The sequence below is a fragment of the Mustela erminea genome, chromosome 8 (genome assembly GCF_009829155.1).
Source record: "Mustela erminea isolate mMusErm1 chromosome 8, mMusErm1.Pri, whole genome shotgun sequence".
Taxonomy (NCBI): Eukaryota; Metazoa; Chordata; class Mammalia; order Carnivora; family Mustelidae; genus Mustela; species Mustela erminea.
Window position 1 is genome coordinate 80777366 of NC_045621.1, and position 21085 is coordinate 80798450.

General features: G+C 40.7%; 1 protein-coding gene across 1 annotated transcript in view; it reads left to right on the forward strand.

Moving 5' to 3' along the window:
* Positions 1-3477: 3477 nt before the first annotated feature.
* ITGAV (integrin subunit alpha V) overlaps positions 3478-21085 on the forward strand; it is a 101970-nt gene continuing 84362 nt past the window's right edge. The window contains exons 1-2 of the mRNA XM_032356170.1: positions 3478-3964; positions 15099-15226. Coding sequence (XP_032212061.1) covers positions 3780-3964; positions 15099-15226 — 313 coding nt within the window. The 5' untranslated portion in view covers positions 3478-3779. The remainder of the gene's footprint in view (positions 3965-15098; positions 15227-21085) is intronic.

Here is a 21085-nt window from a genome sequence, read left to right on the forward strand (position 1 = left end):
GGAAGATAGAGCCCTGCGAACCAAGATGTTCTTGTGGGGGAAACTGGAAGTAATTAATTTAATATGGCTAAAGCTACTTTGTGAGGTGGAAAGTGGTAAGAGGTAGAAAGTGGTGCATGATGAGTAAGATCATGCAGGGATTATGTAGAACAAGAAATGCAGTAAATCAAGGCAAAGACTTGGATAATCCCAACATGGTGTAGATTAGGAAGCAAAACCCCAAAAGCAAACAAGTTTTCTGCTTGCTTTCCTTTCCCAACCACCTAAGGAACACCCGGTGCTGTGCTGGCTGGGAATCATTTCTTATCTTTTCAGATAGGAAAAGGCAGCACTGGGGGTGGGGGTGGGGATGAAGCCTGAGGGGCCAAGTAAATCTTCCTCAGTAATCATAACTGGGAGAGGAGAAGCAGCAGAGAGTCCGACAAAAAAAGCAACAAAACCAACGGCAACACTGGAGGATTGAGTTTAGTGGATTAAAGCCATAGAGTAATTGAGACTAGCAAAAAGGGGTTTGCAGAGGGTTATCCTAAGTGATGACCTGAATCCACCTTGATGTTGAGAGAGAAAAATTTGAAATTTCTCTTACATTATTTTGGAATAACAGGACTGTGCTTTTGTGGGGCAGAGACAAAGCCAAGTGTAGTCCTAGTTTGATTATGGTTATTGAAGGAACTGTTGGATAGGTATTAGGAGAACTAAGAGTGTAATAATACAAATTTAGTGTCATACAAATATACTATTACTACTATACTAAACTACTAATAGTAGTAGAAGTATTGCCAACAAGTACTATTCAATTCTATGGGTAGGTACTATAATCCTTCCCATTTTACAGATAAGAAAACTGAGGCACAGAATGTGCCCAGGGTTACAGAACTAGTGCTGAATGAATTCCAGAATTGAACTCATTCAGGCTTTTGAATTTACAGAAGCCAGTGGAATCAAACTTCTAATTAAAGGACAACATTGGTAGAGGCTAAAATTTGAAGTCAAAATACTTTTTTACTATCTAATATTTTATTTCCTCTGTAAAAGGAAATTATACTTAATGTAGATATATTATTATCCCGTTCATTTAAGTTGGGAAATTATTATAATGTAGTTAAAGAGTAGTGTCATTGGACTGGGGGAGAGGCATATATTTTCTTCCATAGAATAAAATACACTTCCCCCTCTCCCATGCGTGTAGTACCTTAGCACACTGTGGATCCTGAATAAGTGCTGGCTGAACTGATACGTACTGTAATACATTCCTCAATTTGCAAGGTGCTTGGTAGGGGACTGCTCAAGCATGACCACTCTGATTAAAAAAAAAAAAAAAAAAGCTTGCATTTATTTATTTGAGAGAGAGAGAGAGAGAGAATGCATGAGCGTGCACACTTGCCCATGCATTAGAGGGGAAGGATAGGGCAAAGGGAGAGGGAGAAGCAGACTCCCTGCTGAGCAGGGAACCCAACGCAGGGCTTGATCCCAGGACCCTGGGATCATGACCTGAGCTGAAAGCGGTCACCCAACCAACTGAGCCACCCAGGCACTCATAGATGCCTGCATTTATAACCCAGAGTGCCTTAAGGTATTGGGTTAGTCTGATTCATTGTCTCCTAATAGAAATGAGGTCCCGAGTTTACTCAATTAAAAAAAAAAGATTTTATTTATTAATTTGATAGATCACAAGTAGGCAGAGAGGCAGGTGGGGGGTGGGGGGTGGGAGTGAGGGGTGGGAAGCAGACTCCCTGCTGAGCAGAGAGCCTGATTTGGGGGGGGGGGCGGTGCAGGGCAGCTCCATGCGGGGCTCGATGTGGGGCTCGATGTGGGGCTCAATCCCAGGACCCTGAGATCATGACCTGAGCCAAAGGCAGAGGCTTTAGCCTACTGAGCTACCCAGGCGCCCTGAGTTTACTCAATTTTGGTGGGCATAGGTGTTGCCATTGCTTTGGATTCTTCCTTTTTCTGGTGTTTTTCCTCCCTTCCCCTGATCTGTTGGATCTCTGTCCTGGATCAGAAGTTGGGGAGTGGGAGGATTTACCCGTTGCAGCCAAGTTTAAACCTCCACACTCTTCTGCCTTTCCAGTCTGGATGGATTTCCAAGAGGATGGTTATCAGGCTTTTAGGGAACAAAAACCCCTTTGAGTTTTTACCTCTTTGGTGCATCTGGAACACAGGAGAAAGGTACATTTGTATTTTTGTGTATTTGTTTAGGATCATCTGTCTCACATGGTAATTTCCTTTAGACAGCTGTGCTGGGCCATGGTCTGTGAAACATGGCCAAGGTTTTGCTGCATATTTTTTAGACAAATTTAAGAATCAATATATATAAACCAATTAAGTATTATAAATTCAAACTAGCCATTTCATTTCTCCTTACATACATATTCCTTCACAGGATTAATTAAAAGCTATGAGATTAATGTGCATTGTGATTGAGTTTTAATAGCTACTTTAAGAAAATGATCCAAAATTACTGTTCTAGTACTTGTATGTTTTTAAGGTCTATACATTTATACTCTCTTGTCTTGTTCACCAAATTCTTCAGCACATGATACACAGTATAGGAGTCAGGTCCCTGGCCAGAGTTTACCCATCATTTCAAGTCCATTCAACGTTTTATTGACCGCTCACTCTCTGCTTGGCAAGGTGGTAGGACTACAGACTATAAAGACAAAGATCAGGGTTCCTGCCCTCGTCTCTCAATCCTACTGTCAGGAACCTGGACGCCACGAAACACACCAAAAGCAACGTGTCCAGAGAGGCCTTTCTTCAAATGTGCACATTCCTTCCTCCAACTCTAAAATAGTACTTGTACTCAAACGTCTTAATTCAATGAGAGTTATTTGAAATCTCACAACGTCAGCTAATAAACTTAGGGTTTCGACTAGTCCTACTTGATTTAAAACTGTTACTGCCAATTCTTCGGCTTGCCAGTCCTTCCAGGTCAGCTTTAACACAATTCGCCTGGAAGAGGCTGTGCTAGCATTCTGAAGTTTATAATTAAGTTCAATGTGTATGGGAGAGTGGGGGGAGGAAAACGAGCGTTAATTATAGAGTTTCGTCTGTGAGAGCCTGCCAGGGTTTTAAGAAGCAGAAACAGAGAAGCGAATAAAGCTTTCCTCGGCTCTAAACAAAAGTCGCACGGAGTTCTCGGCGGGACCGGGGAGTGCCGGGTGCCCTTGGACGTGGGCGGGTTGGGATGCTCCGCCAGCCCTTCGCCCACCACCATCCCCTTTGAGCTGGGTCTGAGGCCCTCGCTCCACAGCGCCAGCGCTGCCGGGGACTCGGAGGGACCGGGGCTTCGGCGCAGGCACCTCACTCCCGGCACGGGAGGCGACAACGCGCACGGAAGTGCGCTCAGCTCTCCCCGGTCGCAGGACGACTCTCCTCCCCCACTTCCTCCGGCGCGCGGCGGCCCGGCCTCCGGGGCCGGCCCCTCCCCCTTCCCCGCCTCCTCCCCCCGCCCGCCGCCGCGCTCCAGCTGGGGGTGAGGCGCTCACCCGCGCAGTCCCCAGCGCGAACCGAGGCGCTGGGCGGCCGAGCTGAAGGGAGGCGAGGGGCCGCCGCCGCTGCCGTCCCCGCCCCGCGCGCCCTGCGCCCCACTTCCCGGGCGGCCGCTCGGCAGCTCGGCAGCTCAGCCCTCCTGCTTCCTCCGGCGGTGTCCGGGACTCGCCGCCGAGCGAGTGACGGGCAAGTTTCGGCGTGCGAAGGCGGCGGCGGGCCGCGGTCACCGTGCGCTCCGGGAGGGGTGGCCGCGGCTCCGGCCTCGGCGCCCCGCGCGCACTTCGGCGATGCCTTCTCCGCCGCGGCAGCGACTGCGCCTTCGCCCTCGCCGCCTCCTGTTCCTTCTTCCCGGATTCCTGCTGCCTCTTTGCGGCGCCTTCAACCTCGACGTGGACAGTCCTGCCGAATACTCCGGCCCCGAGGGAAGTTACTTCGGCTTCGCGGTGGATTTCTTCGTGCCCAGCGCGTCTTCGTAAGTGGCCGCCCTGGGAAGGGGAATCAGCCCCCTCCCCCACCGCGCGCACCCACCCTGCGTTTCCCGAGGGAGAGTCTCCGGGAGGGATCCCGGCGTCTGTCTGTCTGTACCCTCCACCCGCCACCGGGGGGGTTAGCTTGTGGGGGGATGAAGTATCTGGGGGACGTGAACCCCCGCGGCACCCACCCGTCTCCTCAGTTCCCCCTCTCCTCTCCCCAGAGGACCAGCTTTGAGGTAGACTTGTGCTTAAAATCCGGGGGAGGTGGAAAGCAACAAAGGCTGGTCCCGCCGGACTCCGCGCAGCCTCTGCTGGTGTCCGGGGGACTCGGGACTCGGATGGTCCCATTGCCGAACTTCTTTCCCTCGGGTACCCGTTCGCCTTCCCCGGACTGGGTCCGCTTCACGGACTTGAACACCAGCCCCTTTCGCTCTCCCTGCGCAAGCCCTCCCCCACACTTTCCGCCTGTTTCTCATTTACTCCTTTTACAGACTTTCTGATGACTAAAATGACCAGACTGTCGTAGTAAATTCATTGTGTCTTATCTCCGGTACTGACAGACCTTTGCACATGTGAGAGTGAACAGATGCATTGAATGTGTCCTGTGTTCTTTTTATAGTGATTCATTATTTAGGTCATTGTTCAGAAAGAACAAGGGTGTTTGCTGAGTTTTCATTCACTTCAGGTCATTTGAATACTGCAGTATTTAACAATTCAGTTATGTTTTCAAACTGCCAGTGTTTCGCGTTTCAAAGGCCTTCAGGATTTGTAACAAGAGTTAATGTCATTATTGGATTCAGAGTTGTCTCTGACCCCAAACCATGACCTCATTGTCACCACCTCACCCCCATATTAGCGTTAGAAGTACTTATTTAATAAATGTTCACTGGATGTCTTATGATGTTTAAATCTTGTTTTCAAGAAGCAAAATTATCTTTAGGACTCTTTGCAAGCTCTTAGAAATTGCAACATTTCCCCCCCTTCTATAATGAAGATATTACTTTTGAGGTGGGGGGAGAGGGGATAATTTTGATGGTGTACTCGGATAGGACCATTTTTCCAACTCATTCGTGCCTAATTTGAGTTTGATCTAAATATTATTTTATAACTGTTATAACATTCAGCAGGATTTCTTCTTAATAGTGCCAGTGTTGATTATCATTCATTGTAGTGAAAACCTTTGCAGCAGTAAGTTGGTTGGAAGCAGTTAATGGAAGCTAGACATTTTATGTCATGAACTCAGTTTTGTTTGTTGTCTCCAGGTTCAGTCCTTTTTGTTGAGCACAAATTTTCCAGAATGATAAAAAATAATCGTTGACTTGGAAAACGTTTTCTGTCTTCTCATTTAATTTAATCATTTTGCCAGTCTTACCTTTTATTTAAAAGGTTTTTTGTTTTCCAGGTATTTTTAAGTGTGTGCCTTTATGGTACAGATTTTATTTTATTTTATTTAAGATTTTATTTATTTGACAAAGAGAGATCACAAGTAGGCAGAGAGGCAGGCAGAGAGAGAGAAGGAAACAAGTTCCCTGCCAAGCAGAGAGCCCGATGCGGGACTCGATCCCAGAACCCTGAGATCATGACCTGAGCCAAAGGCAGAAGCTTAACCCACTCAGCCACCCAGGTGCCTTATGGTACAGATTTTAGTTCTTAGTGGTGCTCTTTTAGATTTAATTTGTGCAGAAATTCTAATAGTTTTGAAAAGACCTGTCAAGCGTTGATACTTTAAAATTAGAAGAGTTAGCACTTAAATACTTCGTAGTTGGAATGTTTTGCAAAAGGTGGGAGTAATTTTCTGGCAACCCTCTGAGTTTAGTAGTGTAAAGAAAATGACAAGATGATAAACTTTAAGTGTTGTTGGAAAATGGAAAATGCAGTAATATTGAATGGTTGGCTTGAGTTGTTTACTATTTTTGATTAAAAAGCTGGATGGCTAATCTTTGACTAATCATTGTAGTCATTGAGTATATTATGAACCCACAAGTTACATGACTTCTCATGCCAGCCTACAATGAATGGTAAGGTAAAATTGAACTTGGTTTGGTTTCATGTAATATTTTGAAGTGTTCATCAGTGACTTTACAACTGATAGACAGGTGAGGTCTAGATGTAGCCTACCTTAAAAAATAGACATCAATCTTGAAATTTAAAAAATAAAACCAAAAAACAAAACCCCAAATACATAGAAACAGATTTCTAGTTACTGAGCTTTTCAGATTTAACAAAGATTAATGTAAAATTATGCTTAATTTTGTAAAAGATGCCTTTAAATTTAACAAGCACTGGGATCCAAGGTATATGAGGATGCCATTTCTATTAGCAGCTGTGCTTATTGTTGTTATTTGGTATGATTATAAACTTCTAAAAGAAAAAATATCCACATAATAAAAAAATGTTTGCTAATTAAAGATTCCTTTCTTCTGAAGGAAGAATGCCTGGATTAATGAGGAAACAACAGTAATGAAGTCTTCTCCTGTCCCTTCTGGTTTCTTTCCGTGTCTAAATACCTACAGCAGTTGGAGGTGGGTGGGTGGGGGAGGGGCTCCTGGGTGGCTCAATCCGTAGAGCACCCAAACTGTAGCTTTCTACTCCTGTAGTGATCCTCAGGGTCCTGAGATTGAGTCCTGTATCAGACTGCGCTGTTCCTCAGCACCAGAGTCTACTTGGATTCCTACTCTCCCCTCTTTCCCTGGCCCTACTCCCTGCCCGCTCGAGTGCTCCCTCTGTCTCTCTCTAACATAAATAAAAATAAAATAAAATCTTAAAAAAAAATAAGTACCCACAGCAATTATCTTAGGTTTCACTTTGTTGTTATAAAAAATTGGTATTGAATTATTTCCGTATTTATGTGAAAAGTAATGAATCTCTGTTTATTAAAGAAAAGGAAAAATAAATTACTAAGGAAAAATATTAAGGGGACCCTCAAGAAAATCCCCCCAATAATGAGTCCTAGGTTTAAAGTGAAAAGTCACAAGAATTGTGTTTTCAAAATTCTGAAAAATGGGGGTGCCTGGGTGGCTCAGTGGGTTAAAGCCTCTGCCTTCGGCTCAGGTCATGATCCCAGGGTCCTGGGATCGAGCCCCATGTCGGGCTCTCTGCTCCGCAGGGAGCCTGCTTCCTCCCCCCTCTCTCTCTCTGCCTGCCTCTCAGCCTACTTGTGATTTCTCTCTCTCTGTCAAATAAATAAAAATTTAAAAAAAAAATCTGAAAAATGAAGAGTTAGCATTCTATAATTGTTTTTCTTGTATGCATTAATTTACAGTGACTATATTGCCAAACTTGGATAAAATTTAAGGATCATGTATAGGCCATGGAGTAAAATCACATTTATCCTTTGGGGAATAATTGGAAAAATTAAAAATTGTACCCCAGGTTTAATTATAATAATGATCTTATGTTGGTAAGTCTATAAATCATAAAGCAGTTTACTTACGTACATATGATCTCTCACTTCACTCTATATAGCATAAGCCACCAGGGCAAATAGGGAAGTGGATAAACTCATTCTTATGAATGAGGACACTGAGGCCAGAAGGGTTTTCAGTCATTTTTTTTTTTTTTAAGATTTTAAAATTTATTTACTTGAGAGAGAGTGTGGCAGGGGAGAAGGAGAAGAATGCTCCCTGCTCAACATGTGGGGCTTGATCCCAGCAGCCTGTGATCCTTTGTGACCTGAGCTGAAGGCAGGTGCTTAACTGGCTGAGCCACGCAGGTACCTCCACTTTTCAGTCTTTATTTGTTAAGGGTGGATTTGTGTGGGGAAGAGGGCAAGGTGGAATCAAAAGACATTGTATGAAATTCAAATCCCATTTAATTTTCCTATTCAAATTTAAATTTTTGAGAAGAAAGTAATTGGATGATTTTATTTCTTATTCTTCAAATAGAAGTTATACAGTTCTCATTTTACATCTGCATTTATTTTTAAATAATGCTATAATGAGCAACACTGGATTAGAATTCTTGCCCTTTTCTCTGTTTAACACTAATGAATCCTGGGGCCCCTGGGTGGCTCAGTCAGTTAAGTATCAGCATCTTGATTTCAGGTCATGGTCTCAGGGTGGTGAGATCTGAGATCCAGGCCCCAGTCAGTCTCCTGGCTCGGAGGGGAGTCTGCTTCTCACCTCCACCTCCCACTGCCCCTCCGTGCACTTGCATTCTGTCTTGGATAAATAAATAGATATTAAATAGATATAAAATATGCTAATGAAGCATATTTACTGTTACTTCATGTTTCTATGACCCCAAGGACAAGGTAAGGGTGAGTATGCCCTCAGCATAGGTCTTGCAGAACATTCTGTAGTTCTCCATCTAACTTCCTGTTTGTAGCACCTGGAAAGCTTTTAAAATAAAACTGCTGCTCTGGCAGCATCTTGGACTTAAAAATAGAGCTCCACCTTCATATTCCAACAGCTTGTGGATCATTTCTCCTTGACTAGCCCATCTTACCTCAACTAAAAATGATCCCTTTCACCAAATGGGGTCAGTTGCACCTTTGTTTCTATTACTGGTGCCATCATCTTCTCTTGTTGCCCTGGAAATAATTTCATATTCCTCCCTCTCGTTTTCTATTTTTCTTTGTCTCTCTTCTTGTACTCCCCTAATATTAGTCAGTGATTAGTCACCAGACAGAAGGTCCTAGAAATTCTTGGTTGTTAATGTTTCTTGCATTCATCTCTGCCTTCCATTTCGACGTCAGCCTCCTTATTTCAGCACAGTCCAAAGTGTGGTCTGTGGCACTCAGATCTTTATCACTTTGCGCACCATTTGGCTCTTAGATCTTACTTTTTCCTAATAGTTTATCTTTCTGAAGTGTCTTTTTGATCTGGTATTCTACTAAAATTTCCTCAGCAGTGGAAGTCCAGACTGCTTTACTTGGATGAAAACCCTTTCAGTCTGTCACAGTCCACATGTCCTTTTCAATGTTCTTGCGCCATTTCTCCCCCTCACCATTGTAACCATCTTCATAACCCTTTACAAGGTGATGCCTGCTCATTTTTGTGAACTTAGTGTGGATTTGGCTATTTGGTTCTTTATTCTTTTTCTTTTTTTTTTTTTAAAGATTTTATTTACAGAGATCACAAGTAGGCAGAGAGAGAGGGGGAAGCAGGCTCCCTGCCAAGCAGAGAGCCTGATGTGGGGCTCGATCCCAGGACCCTGGGATCATGACCTGAGCTGAAGGCAGAGGCTTTAACCCACTGAGCCACCCAGGAGCCCCGGTTCTTTATTCTTATCATAAATAATACATAGACTACAGCCTTGTTATTTAAAAACCAAACTCTATGTTGATTTCTCTTGATTAAAACCCGGGATTTATAAGACCTTATAAGAGAAAATGGAAAGTGCATAGAATTTACAGTTACTGTGCTGTTTTACATCATATAAATGTTGACTCTGTAGCTTTTTTTTTTTAAATGAAAAGTAAATCTGAGACTGGAATTACAGCTCTGAAAAAATATTCATGCTATTTTATACAGATTTTTCTATATATGCAGATGATAATTTTTATAAAGTTGCTTTTGTTCAAGCCTCATTCATTGGTCAGCCCAGAGTCAGCCAACTATATTAAACATGCTTTATCTTGGAGAGGTCAGTGCTGAAAGCAGCCAAATAAGTTAGTTCATTTGGAGGGTTTAAAAAATGTACTTGTCATTGTTTGGCTGGTTGCCTCTCCTTGGTACTGAAGGTCACAAACCCTGAAGCAGCTGCCCTTAAAGTACATTTTGGATAGGAAGTGCATCCCAAGGGCATCCTCCTGGCTGGTTTCTCTCATCCTCTTGCTTCTCTCACTTCCTCTTCCCTCTCCCTCCCCATCTCTCCGTGTTTTCCTCTCCCCACCTCTTCTCTACCTTTCTTCCCTCTTTCTCTTCTCCATCCTCTGCCCCCCCTCACTTTCTCGCCACTCCCTCTATCTCTTTCTTCTACTCCTCCTCCTCCCTTTCCCAGCACACACTCTGCCCTTTATCTTTTAGAATTTATTGGCATAGTTTTAATTAATAGTGTGCTCAGGTATGTAAACTGTAATGTATAAATCATATAATGGAAAGGCCTCAAGTCATTTGAGAAGAATGGTGAGGATGAGGATCCTGATATTGTTCTTGGGTAAACTTTTTGGAGGGAGATGGAGTCCAGGAGAAGGCTGCAGGCATATGAAACTAAGTTGTTTAGCTTCAGATTTTTGCTGCTAAGCAGTGAAATCTCTTGTTAGCCTCAACTAACCCCTTGTATCTTCCCCAACTCATCACCATTGTCAGGAAATGTTGCAAGTCCCCTATTTGGTACTCTACTTCCTTTTCTTCTATTGAGATCTTGCATTTAAGTTAATGACTGGTTCTTTGAGGAAGTGGGGAAAAAAAAAGTCCTTTTGAAAACAGATTTTAACTATTATATTTCTTATTTTATTAGAGAGTGTTTTATTAATTGTTTTTAATTCCAGTGCCATCATTTTGTACTTTTATGATGCTTTCAGATTTTTCTGTTGTCTACTATCCACATTCAGAAATTTTTTGAAAGTACTTATAGTGGGCATTGTTACATAGAAGAAGAAACTGAGGCTCGGAGATTTAGAAGTGACTTTCTAAATTAATTTATATTGGTGATATAACCTATAGTATCAGATTATCAGACAGTGTTGCTTATATTGCAAAATTTTCTCAGTGCTGTGGCTTCCCTTATCCTAACTAAGCTGTTGTAGACATTAATTCTTAGATAAACTTAAAGTAATGTTTACTTAATTTTTAGAAAGCATTTCATTAACAGGCTATTCCACTATTGTGGCAGAAAAATACGTATGACATAAAATTTACCCTCCAAATACACATCTGTTTTCTGTAATATGTGTTGTTTTTATATTCCTTAATATTCTCAAATATCCTTTTAAAAAATTATCCTATACCCTATTCTCTACAAATATTTAATTTTTCTTCTATACAACCCCCTCTTAGGACTTAACATTTGTCTAAGGTAGTTTACTTTTTCCATCTTTCCATTTTCCATTTTTTACAGAAAGTTCCTGAACTTTCTGTAATACTCCTTAAAAAGTAACTTAAATATCATGTTGACACTTTGGACAAAGCACTTTTATTCCTCAGCTTTTATCCCCCCATTAACACAGCATTTGTAAATTGACAATGCTTACACATTCCTTTTATATTATCCTACCATTTCTGTGGCATTTCACCAATGTGCAAGACTGCACATGAAAGTAAGCTTAGGAAAACCTGGTGAACAGCCATTTACTACATCTAATTACTATCATTTCGTGCTTTCAATGTGCAAATGCTCTGATGAAAAGTAGCAGCCTTATTCCTCGTCTTATCCAAGGAAGATGAGCTTTGTGCTGCCAGTGGAGTGCAGTTTTCATTCAGAACTCTCCTACTGTATCCCTTTTCTGTCTTTGCTGAAGTCCACGTCCACTGGTAACATCTCAGCCCGCTCTCTGTCTTACAGTGCCCAGGTAAAGAAAGTATCTGAAATCCAAGATTAAGAAGAAATATGTTATATAAATTATTTTAAGGGTAATTTAAATAATTGGATGTTTAATAGAGGATGATTTCTGCATTCTAAAGGGATTGGTGAGAGTGGAAATGGCCTGTTTATACATGGCTATTTTAAGATTGAGACCTGTAACTATCCAGTTTACTTGCTACTTACCTGTCAGTTTAAAAAAATTTTCTTGGGGCACCTGGGTGACTCATTTGGGTAAGCATCTACCTTCACCTCAGATCATGATCTCAGGGTCCTGGCATTGAGCCCTGTATCAGTCTTGCTGCTCAGCGGGGAGCCTGGTTCTCCCTCTCCCTCAGTTTCTCCCCCCTTTCCTTCATGCTCTCTGTCTCAAATAAATAAATAAAATCTTCAAAAAAAATTTTAAAAAGTCAAAAGCTTTTCTTAAGTGCTGGTGATGTGGCAGATGCATAGATAAATTAGAGCCTCCTACTTTCAAGGAAGTGATTTATTATAAAGTAGGAAGAATAGCTTTGAAAAAAAAATTACAGACGATTCTGTAACATGCACTATGATGGTGGTCCAGAAATGAGTTTTGCTTGTAGATTGCTGGGCAGATTCTGAGAGCACCTTTTCTGTCCTCTACTGGAACCTGGCTATTATCCACAGCACTGAAATCATGCGCATACCTGTGCTTGCACTGTGCTTATTAGAACGCTTGCAGGAATTGATCCTATGTCTTTTCAGGGATAGATCTTGAAAAGTACACTTGTATGAGATACTCTTTTTCCCTGTCATGCACTCAAAAATCATTTCATCCAGATGAATGGGGGAAGTTTTATGATTTTTGTGGCCAAATTTTTGACCTGTTGAAATAGAAAATTTCATACGTATATATGTAATTTATCTGTTAACGAGCTCTGCTGCCGTAAAGGAGGGTATGGTGATGCTTAGTGCTCTCTTATTCATGGGGGGTAAGGGCTCTCTTACTCATAGCCTTATTTTGTTTTCCTGTTGAATGAAAACTCAGTTGGCTCTGATGAGAAGGAGCCAACATTGATGTTTTACTGATGCCAAATATGACTGCATAAAGCTTTATTAAACAGGGTGTGGTTCGGTTGGGAGTTTTGCCTTTATTTTGAGTATGGAGTTTTAAGATAAATATCAGAAAGCAGGATTTCTGTAACCCATCCATTCATGCAGCCAGCTCTTGACTAGTTTAAGTAAGATTTAGCAAATGCCACCCACAAGAAATGAAATTGAAATTTATAAATAAAAGTTAAAATGAGTGCATTCCATATTAAAATGTAGGTTTGTTCATAACTTTACAAAAAAGGGAAAGGCATTTAAATATTTTCTTTGCTAGAAGTTAAGTGACTGTTTAATAAGGACATGAAATAATGGTGATAGCATTTATTTAGGGCCTTCTGTGTATAACTGTATCCTGTTTTCTTTTCTACTTTAATTTCTTCTAATTCTCTTTTACTCTTTGCTCTTTTTCTACCTGACTCCTAAATGCCCATGCTCCTCAGAGCTTGCTCTTTGATCCCCTTCTCTCTAAAGCTCCTCTCTTCGTGAACCTGTCTATTCTAAGTGGACATTCTTAGTACATTAACTCGAAGGCAAAACTCCATTCAGAGCTTCTGACTAGCAGTTAGGTGCCTCACAGATGTTTCAGACTAACATTGACAACTGAATTCTTGGTTTTCCTGTGAATACTTAATCTGCCTTTTGCTTCCCTAATCTTGAAGCTTTTTTGTGTGCAGTAAATGGTTCTCCCATTCATGCAGTCCTGAAGGAAACCTAAGTGACTTTTTCAAAATTTCTCTTTCCCCATACTCGAGCCAACAGCGATCCCTGCTCATTCTGCCCTCAGACATTTCCCGTCTGCCCACCCGTCTCTTTCTCCACCCGCCCTTCCAATCTAGGTCACTATCATCTCTCAGCTGCTAAAAGTCTCTTGCTTTCCTTGTTCCATTTTGCTCCCCTCCCTTCTTACTCCTATCCCCAGAAGGTGCCAGATTTAGTTTTCTTTATTAGATTGTGTCATTCTTTTGCTTAAAAAAAAAAAAATTCCAAGTCTTCACATGGACCCATGGACCCTATGATAAAATCCAAAGTTTTACCCTGGCTGAATAGCGCTGCTTGGTTTAGCTTGGGCCAAACTCCTCGGCCTGTATCTTCCGTCACTTTTAGCTTGCTATCTTGCCTCAGCCATACCTCTTTTCTTGAAACTCTTGGAGACTAAGCTCTTTCTAGCCTAGGGTCTTTGTCCCTGCGGGGATGGGGGAGTTGGGGGGGGGGTTGCTGCCATCTACCACTTCATTTCCTTAATTCTACTTCATTCACCACTTCATTCCCGAATTCTCCCCTTCTCCCCCTGCCCCCCCACTGCTGACCCACAAATACTACTTGGTGACCTTCTAATCTTGGTTTATTTAGAAGTAAGTTTCCTTGCTAAGTGAGGTTCTTGCGTATCTAAATGAGGTCTCTCTTCATTCTTTACAGAAGTCTTTCTCTTTCATTCCTTAAAGATAATCACTTTCCTTTATCTAAAGAAGGTTTCCTCTCCTTGTTTCCAAATAATCTGTCTCAGCCAACTTTGGTTTCCTTCACAGCACTTGTAACCATGACTAATTTTTTTGGTTAGGTTCTCTGTGTCTCCGAAAAGGGAATGTAAACCACACTGAGAGCAGGAACCAAGGTTGTGTTTTTCATCTTGGTGCCTCCAGTGCCCAGCACTGTGCTTTGTGTAGAACAGACACTCAGGGCATTTCTTTTTCTGAATAAATAGGAAGAAAACTGAAGAAAAAGTCTCTTTTGCTTAAAAACTTAACTCCTGATTATTTTGTCTTCTGCTCATTTTATCCAGATGACTGCTGATCCTATTTTTTGGCCAGGGATTGATTAGATCAGTCCTCTGAAAAGAGGAATCTGTTTGGCACTTAAAATACAACAGTTCTGAAACAAGTTTTCCATAAAGGAAAATACTAATAATATTTAGAATTGCCATATTTAAAAAAATATTTTATGTATTTAGTTGACAAAAAGAGAGAGCACAAGCAGGGGGAGTTGTAGACGGAGAGGGAGAAACAGGCTCCCACTGAGCAGAGGGCCCAATGTGGGGCTCATCCCAGGACCCTGAGATCATGACGTGAGCCGAAGGCAGAGGCTTAACTGACTGACCCACCCAGGCACCCCATAGAACTGCCATACTTTAGAATAATTTATATATATGTTTTTTGTTTAGCATTCAAGATACAGAAAGTCTGTAGCTGACCACGAGCACAGACAAACAAAACCCTCCCAAAAGACAAAATATAATACCAAAAAATCAAGATGAAACATCCAGACTCTAGCTAGCATACAATTTTCACAGGGTTTTTTGACATGTAATTGACATATGATAAATTTTCTATATTTAAAGGTAAAGTTTGAGCAACATACATTTTTAAATGAGATGTAACCCTGAAACTGCCTTATAATGTGTTATCAGGATGAGTAAACTATGTTAAATAATATATGTATGTAAGAACACCAAATGAATCTAGAAGATTGATTATGCTCTCAGTGAATGCTTTTTAAAAAATTGGGATAATAGCAAGAGAATGATTTTTCTTCCTAAATTATAAGTTATTATTTATGCTTTGTTCCATTTAAAATCCTACCTTCCCTTTTGTATTTTTGCAGGATATTTCTTCTGGTGGGAGCACCCAAAGCAAACACTACCCAGCCTGGGATTGTGGAAGGAGGACAAGTCCTAAAGTGTGACTGGTCTTCTCACCGGGGATGCCAACCAATTGAATTTGATGCAACAGGTAAAGGTTGAAGCAGTGGTCCCTTTTCTTACTATTTGATATTTTTCCCTCTCTTCCCTTCCCTCCTGTTGGGGAACAAGAATACTTGTCTCCTCTAAAGGTCCTTCTAGCTGGACTAAGAATCGAATTGATATGAGACACAGGAGAGAATGAGAAGTGCCAGAAGACCATGGAGACATGGAAATTTCAAAGATAGGCAAAATGAGGTATATATCTGAACTAAGGAAAGAGGGAGTAGGGGGCTGGGATTTCAGAGGAAAGGAATGCATTCATGGAGTGGTAAGAAAAGCAGATATTTGGGGCACCTGGGTGGCTAAGTCGGTTAAGCTCTGCCTTTGGCTCAGGTCATGATCTCAGGGTCCTGGGATCTAGCCTGTTGGGGCTCCCTGCTGAGCAGGGAGTCTGCTTTCCCCTCTCCTTCTCCCTCCCCCCTGCTCATGCTCATGCTCTCTCTTTCTCTCAAATAAATAAATAAAATCTTAAAAAAAAAAAAGAGCAGATGTTTGATAATTAGATGTTTGCCCTACCATACAGATGGGTCACTCAGCTAAAATTTTTCTCTGTTAGTAACTACTCTGGGAAAGACCCTCAATTTAGCTTCTCTGTGGTTAAGGGGACAAAAGCAGTCTTTTGAGCTGGCAGGATCTCAAGTGTCTTCAGCTCAAAATAATCCATATGCCAAAGTGGTGCATTCGGGAATAGGGAGACAGCAGTCCTGAATCCCTTCATTCCACCTATTTGGTATGTTTTAATATTATTTAATTTTTGAAAGAACTTACTTTAAGTGTAACTACTTAACGAAACAATGTATATAAGCAACTCAATATCCCCAGAGAAAGTTACATGAACACTAAAGACGTATTATTTTTTCTTATAATTTTGTGGTATATAAAAGCCTTAACAGTACATGGCATTTTCACTATTTTGGATGTCTTCAATTTCAAAGTGATAGTCTGTAGAAATCTGGGGAAAATCTATTAAAATGTTTTTGTACCTCTTCGAAGAAGAGGGAGCAAAGCTTTCTGTCCTTTTTTCTGTCAGCAAAATTGAAGAATTTTGACAATTGTAGATCAACTCCCTAATCTTGAAATAATCTAAGCCTTGAGTTGTACTACCAAAACCAGTTGTGGAATCTTTTATATTCAAGTTGATTTGGTTGACTTAAAAAAAATTCTTACCCCAGATTTACTGGGGGAATTATACATTATTGTTTGGATAACATTAAAATCTTATCTACAGGGATAAATTTCTGTATCAGTCAGGATTGTGGTAGAGAGGAGAAAAATCACATAAGGAAGATGAGAAGAAATAAGTTGAGTTTTAATTTATATCTATGAAAGAAAATATATATAATCCTGTACACATATGTATTAGTATATTTATCTACATTTGTGAAAACTTAGAGAATCTTCAAAGAAGTAATATGACAGACATCATTCTGGTAAAATAGTTTTACAAAACTTTTTTAGCACTTCGGATTTTCTGGGCTTTGATAGAATATTTTAAGGTGAGCCTGAAGATAAATGATTTTTTTCTTTTCCATATCATTGTTTCCTGCTAGTTCTAAAATGTAGTCGTTCTGGGAATTACATTAGTGAAACAGGAGTCATGATGTAGATTGTTCCATTTGACATCCTGATCAGTGCCAAAATGAGTGTCAGTCATTAAACTAACTTTTAATGGAAATCAGGTCACGTTTGTTTTTTTCCACTTGAAATCGTCTACAATAAACCCTGTTGTTTTTTCCGTATATGGCTGACATTTGGAAAAACCCCAAGAGTATGTAAATAGGCTCAATTTTACCACAAATGGAGAAATACCAGTAACTCAAAATATTAATGGTCAGGGCATTTATATTTTCTAACAAAATAGAAATGATAATAGAATGAAACTGTAGTTCAGTTTTGATAGGTGGTACTGTTGATATATTTCTGTATTCAGCACTACTTTTATGCAGTATAAGATAATTTTTTTTTTGATATTTGGCTTTATATACTATTTTGTTTATTCAAAAAATAATATATGTACTTGGCCAAAAATTTCAAACAGTCCACAGAGGGTATACGATGAAAAATAGGAGTCTGTAACATCAGCCTGCTTAAAGGCAATTGCATTAAACAATTTCTTTGATCTTTCTAGAATTTTCTTATTCCTACATATGTGTATATCCTTCAGAAAAAAAAAAATCTCACAAATAAGAATATACTAAATACTTCTGTTACGCGCCTGACTCCTCCACGCCCCCTCCAGCAATATAAATCCTTTGTAGATCTTTCTTTTCCATAATTGATATATATTGATATATGTATGTATTTACTTCATTCTTTGCAAACCACTGATAGTATTTTATTCTTTAGTATATATAACCTAATTTATTTAACTCGTATTTCTTATTGTTGGACATTTAGGTTGTTTCTAGTCTTCTGTAATTATAAACACTCCAGTAGTCAAAAAAATCTTGTACTCATGATTTGTGCAAATATGTGAGTATGTTTATAGGATAAAGTCCTAGTAGGGGATTTTAAAATATATATATTTAAAGTTTTGGTAGATATTGCAGATTACTCTTCACAGAGGTTAAGGCTCCTTCAATTATGTTTTCTGATATCCATGACAGTACCACTTATCACTGTATATTTATCTATGTCAATTTTATATGGGATATTGTTTCATATATTATGTATTATATATTATATATGTTTTATTGTTTTATATGGTTATATTAATTTGCATTCCTTTAAGGGTAAGAGAAACATCTTTTCATTTGTTTGTAAGCCATGGTATTCCTTTTTCTGTATGCCAGTTTTAATATATTTGCACATATTTTTTGTTGATTTGTGATTTTAAGAAATGAATCTCAGTTGATGGTTTTCCATCCTTTTGGTTGCTTAGGCCAAAATCTGGAGTTACGCTTGACATTGTATCTGTCAGCAAATCAAGATCTAACTGCTTCTTGACATTCTGCTGCTAACATCCTGGTCTAAGCTACCATTGTCTTCCACCCGGACTGTTGCCCTGGACTGCTGAATTAGTCAGTGTGCTGCCAGGAAGGAGATGGTACACTTAAATTGGGACGGTTTGAGGAGCTTTTAGTAAAGAGACTGTTTACAGAAAGTACTGTGCAAGGTCTCATTAAAATTGGGCCTCTAGGCCTGAAGGGAGACAGGAAAGAGCAGTAAGGAAAGGGAGTAGTTACCAGAATCCAGAGGATGAGGTGGAGAGAGCCCCAAGACAGGGGCTGCGGCATTTGTCGGAGGGTAGTAGTCAGCCCAGAGTAACTGGAAGGGAGGAGCCAGGGAGTAAAACCTGACCTCACCCTTCTTCCTCCCTGTAATCCTGTGTATGCTCCCCACTGCTGGAATCCTTCTGGGAGCGAGCAGGCAGGGCATCCTGGGCAAAGATCAGGGTGCATAGGAAACCTGGAGGGGCAGTTGGAAGAGAGCTAGCAGATCTCATTGTTCTCTCTACTTCTGCCTTGTTCCCCTCTGGACTGTTCTCTACAGCAACCAGAGTGATTGTTTTAAAACATTCAGATGACAGTACTCCTGCTTGTATTCCACTACTATCTTCCCATCTGTCTCACAGTAGCTGAGAGGTCCCTGAGTATTCCAGTCCCCTGTGTGTATCTTCACCTCCATCTTCTGTTCCCCTCCGTTTTCTTCCAGCCTCACTTGGCAGGGGCTCATAAACAAAGCACACAGTCCCACCTCATCCTTGCGTGGGCTTTTCCTCTGCCTGGAACATTGTTTGCTCAAATGTCCGTCGGGTGCCCCCTCCACCCCTAGCTTCAAGAATTGCTCAAATACCATCTTCTCAGTAATTCTCTGACCATCTTATTTAAAACTGCAGTTACCCTTTTCCCACTTTGTACTCGGTCTTCTTTTTGCTCTATTTTCCCCTGGAATACTCACATAGCTACATAAGGTATTTAACGTCTCCTTCTCTCGATTAGTTTATATGTTCCATGAGGACAGGGTTTTTTTGGTTTTGTTTGTTTTGTTTGTTTTGTTTTTATCTGTTTCATTCACTGCGGAAACCCTAAAGCCTACTAGAATAATGTGTGTTGCCTAGCACAAGTTGGGACTTCTGAGACTTCCCTCACGAGAAGAATATACAAATTAAGACTTCATTTTTTTACATTGGAATACATTCATTTCTTATGTTAGAATTTTTGTCCACATCGTGTTCATTTGAATTTAAGAAGGAGGACAATATAGATTGCAAAAATCTAGTCAAGATAATGTGTATCTGGAAAATAGACTGCGTCTTGACTGTGGAAGAACTGCTTACAATTTAAGCATCCCCTCAACTTGCCTTAAACCTCTCTCCTGAGGCACTCGCACTCTATCCAAGCCCAAACACATAAGCATCTCCACACCGCAGATGCCTTTTATCTTTTCCAGCATCTCAACGGAGATAGTGGCTTTTCTGTCTTTCCGTCATCTCAGTCACATTTCAAGGGAGAGAGTAGCTAAGGGGATGCGTGTGGTTTCTAGAGGCTACCGGCCTGGGCTCAAACACTGGTCCTGCCATTTATTGTGGTTTAACTTGCACGGTTACTGTCTTTTTCCTCCTGCAGTGTCCTCCTCCAACCTCCTCCTGGGTATGCATTAAACTGAATGAGTTAAAAATGTGTGAGCTCAGCCATGTAAGGTGCTTGGTACAGGGAGCGGCACATCACCGTGGTTCAGTCAATACAGGCTGCTTTGTATTGTTACCACCTGCTCGCTCAGCCTTCTCGTGGACCCTGCCTGTTCCTTCATTATTCTCTCTGTTGCTGTTCTGCATTTGCCCTTTTTTTTTTTCCCTTTTAACTTGCAAATATGTTTAAATTGTTTCTACCTGAAAACTAATCAAAACAGCGTCCCCGTGAACATCATTATTTCCTTTTAGTCATTTTCCTTTCTCCTTTTATCACATTCAGGAAATTGAATGCTCTTCATCACTTCCCATGTCCAGCCACTTCAGTCCGGCCACCCAGCAGGGGCTCTGACTGAAATCTTTATTGGCTGCCTACTCAGTGGTCCCTTGGGGTCCCTCATCTTGTTGGACCTCTCACAGTTTGCCTTGCTGACCATTCCTTCCTTGTTTTAAAGTCTCTGCTCTTCGTCCGGAACTATTGTGTCCCCTTATTGTTCTTAACTTTCTTGATTCTGTAGTTGAGTTTGCCCTGTGCCGACTCTTTCTTTACTTTATATTTGTTGTACGTTGTAGTGTCTTGAAAAGAGAATAGGCCTTTCCGGTGTTGGTTGGAAAAATTACCTCCCTTTCTATATTCTGTAGTACATTCGTGGGGTGATCCTGAATAATTTAAATTAGGTAGTTATCTGCTACTTTATTGTGTTTCTGGGTGCAGAAGAGAGACTTTAATGGTTAAAAGGGCTCCATCTTCATATTTTTAATATTTTGAAAATAAAATTCCCAGAATCATTTAAATAAGCTCTGGTTTATATGATGTGGTAGACAATAAACTATTCCTCAGTATCATGTTTCTAAAACTCTGGAGAAAACCTTTGAATTTAGGTACACTCATATGACTTTTTCTAGCCAATAAAACATGAGTAGAAGTGTATCATATCACTTGTGGGCAGAAGGGTTTAGGAGTTGGGGTATTATTCTGCCTCTCCTCTTACTAAATGCTCTAGTGAGTAGTGATAGTTTAATGATAGAGCCTCCTTCAGCCAGGGTCCCCCGAGTGAGGAAGGCGTGAAGCATAGATGTTTACTAACCTACAGTGTACAAGTACAAAATAATTCTTGGTTGTTTTCAACTAAGATTTTAGGGATGCTTGTTATTATAGCATAATGCAGCCTAACTCAATAATACATGGAGGTACAGTAAAATTGAATATTCTGTTGA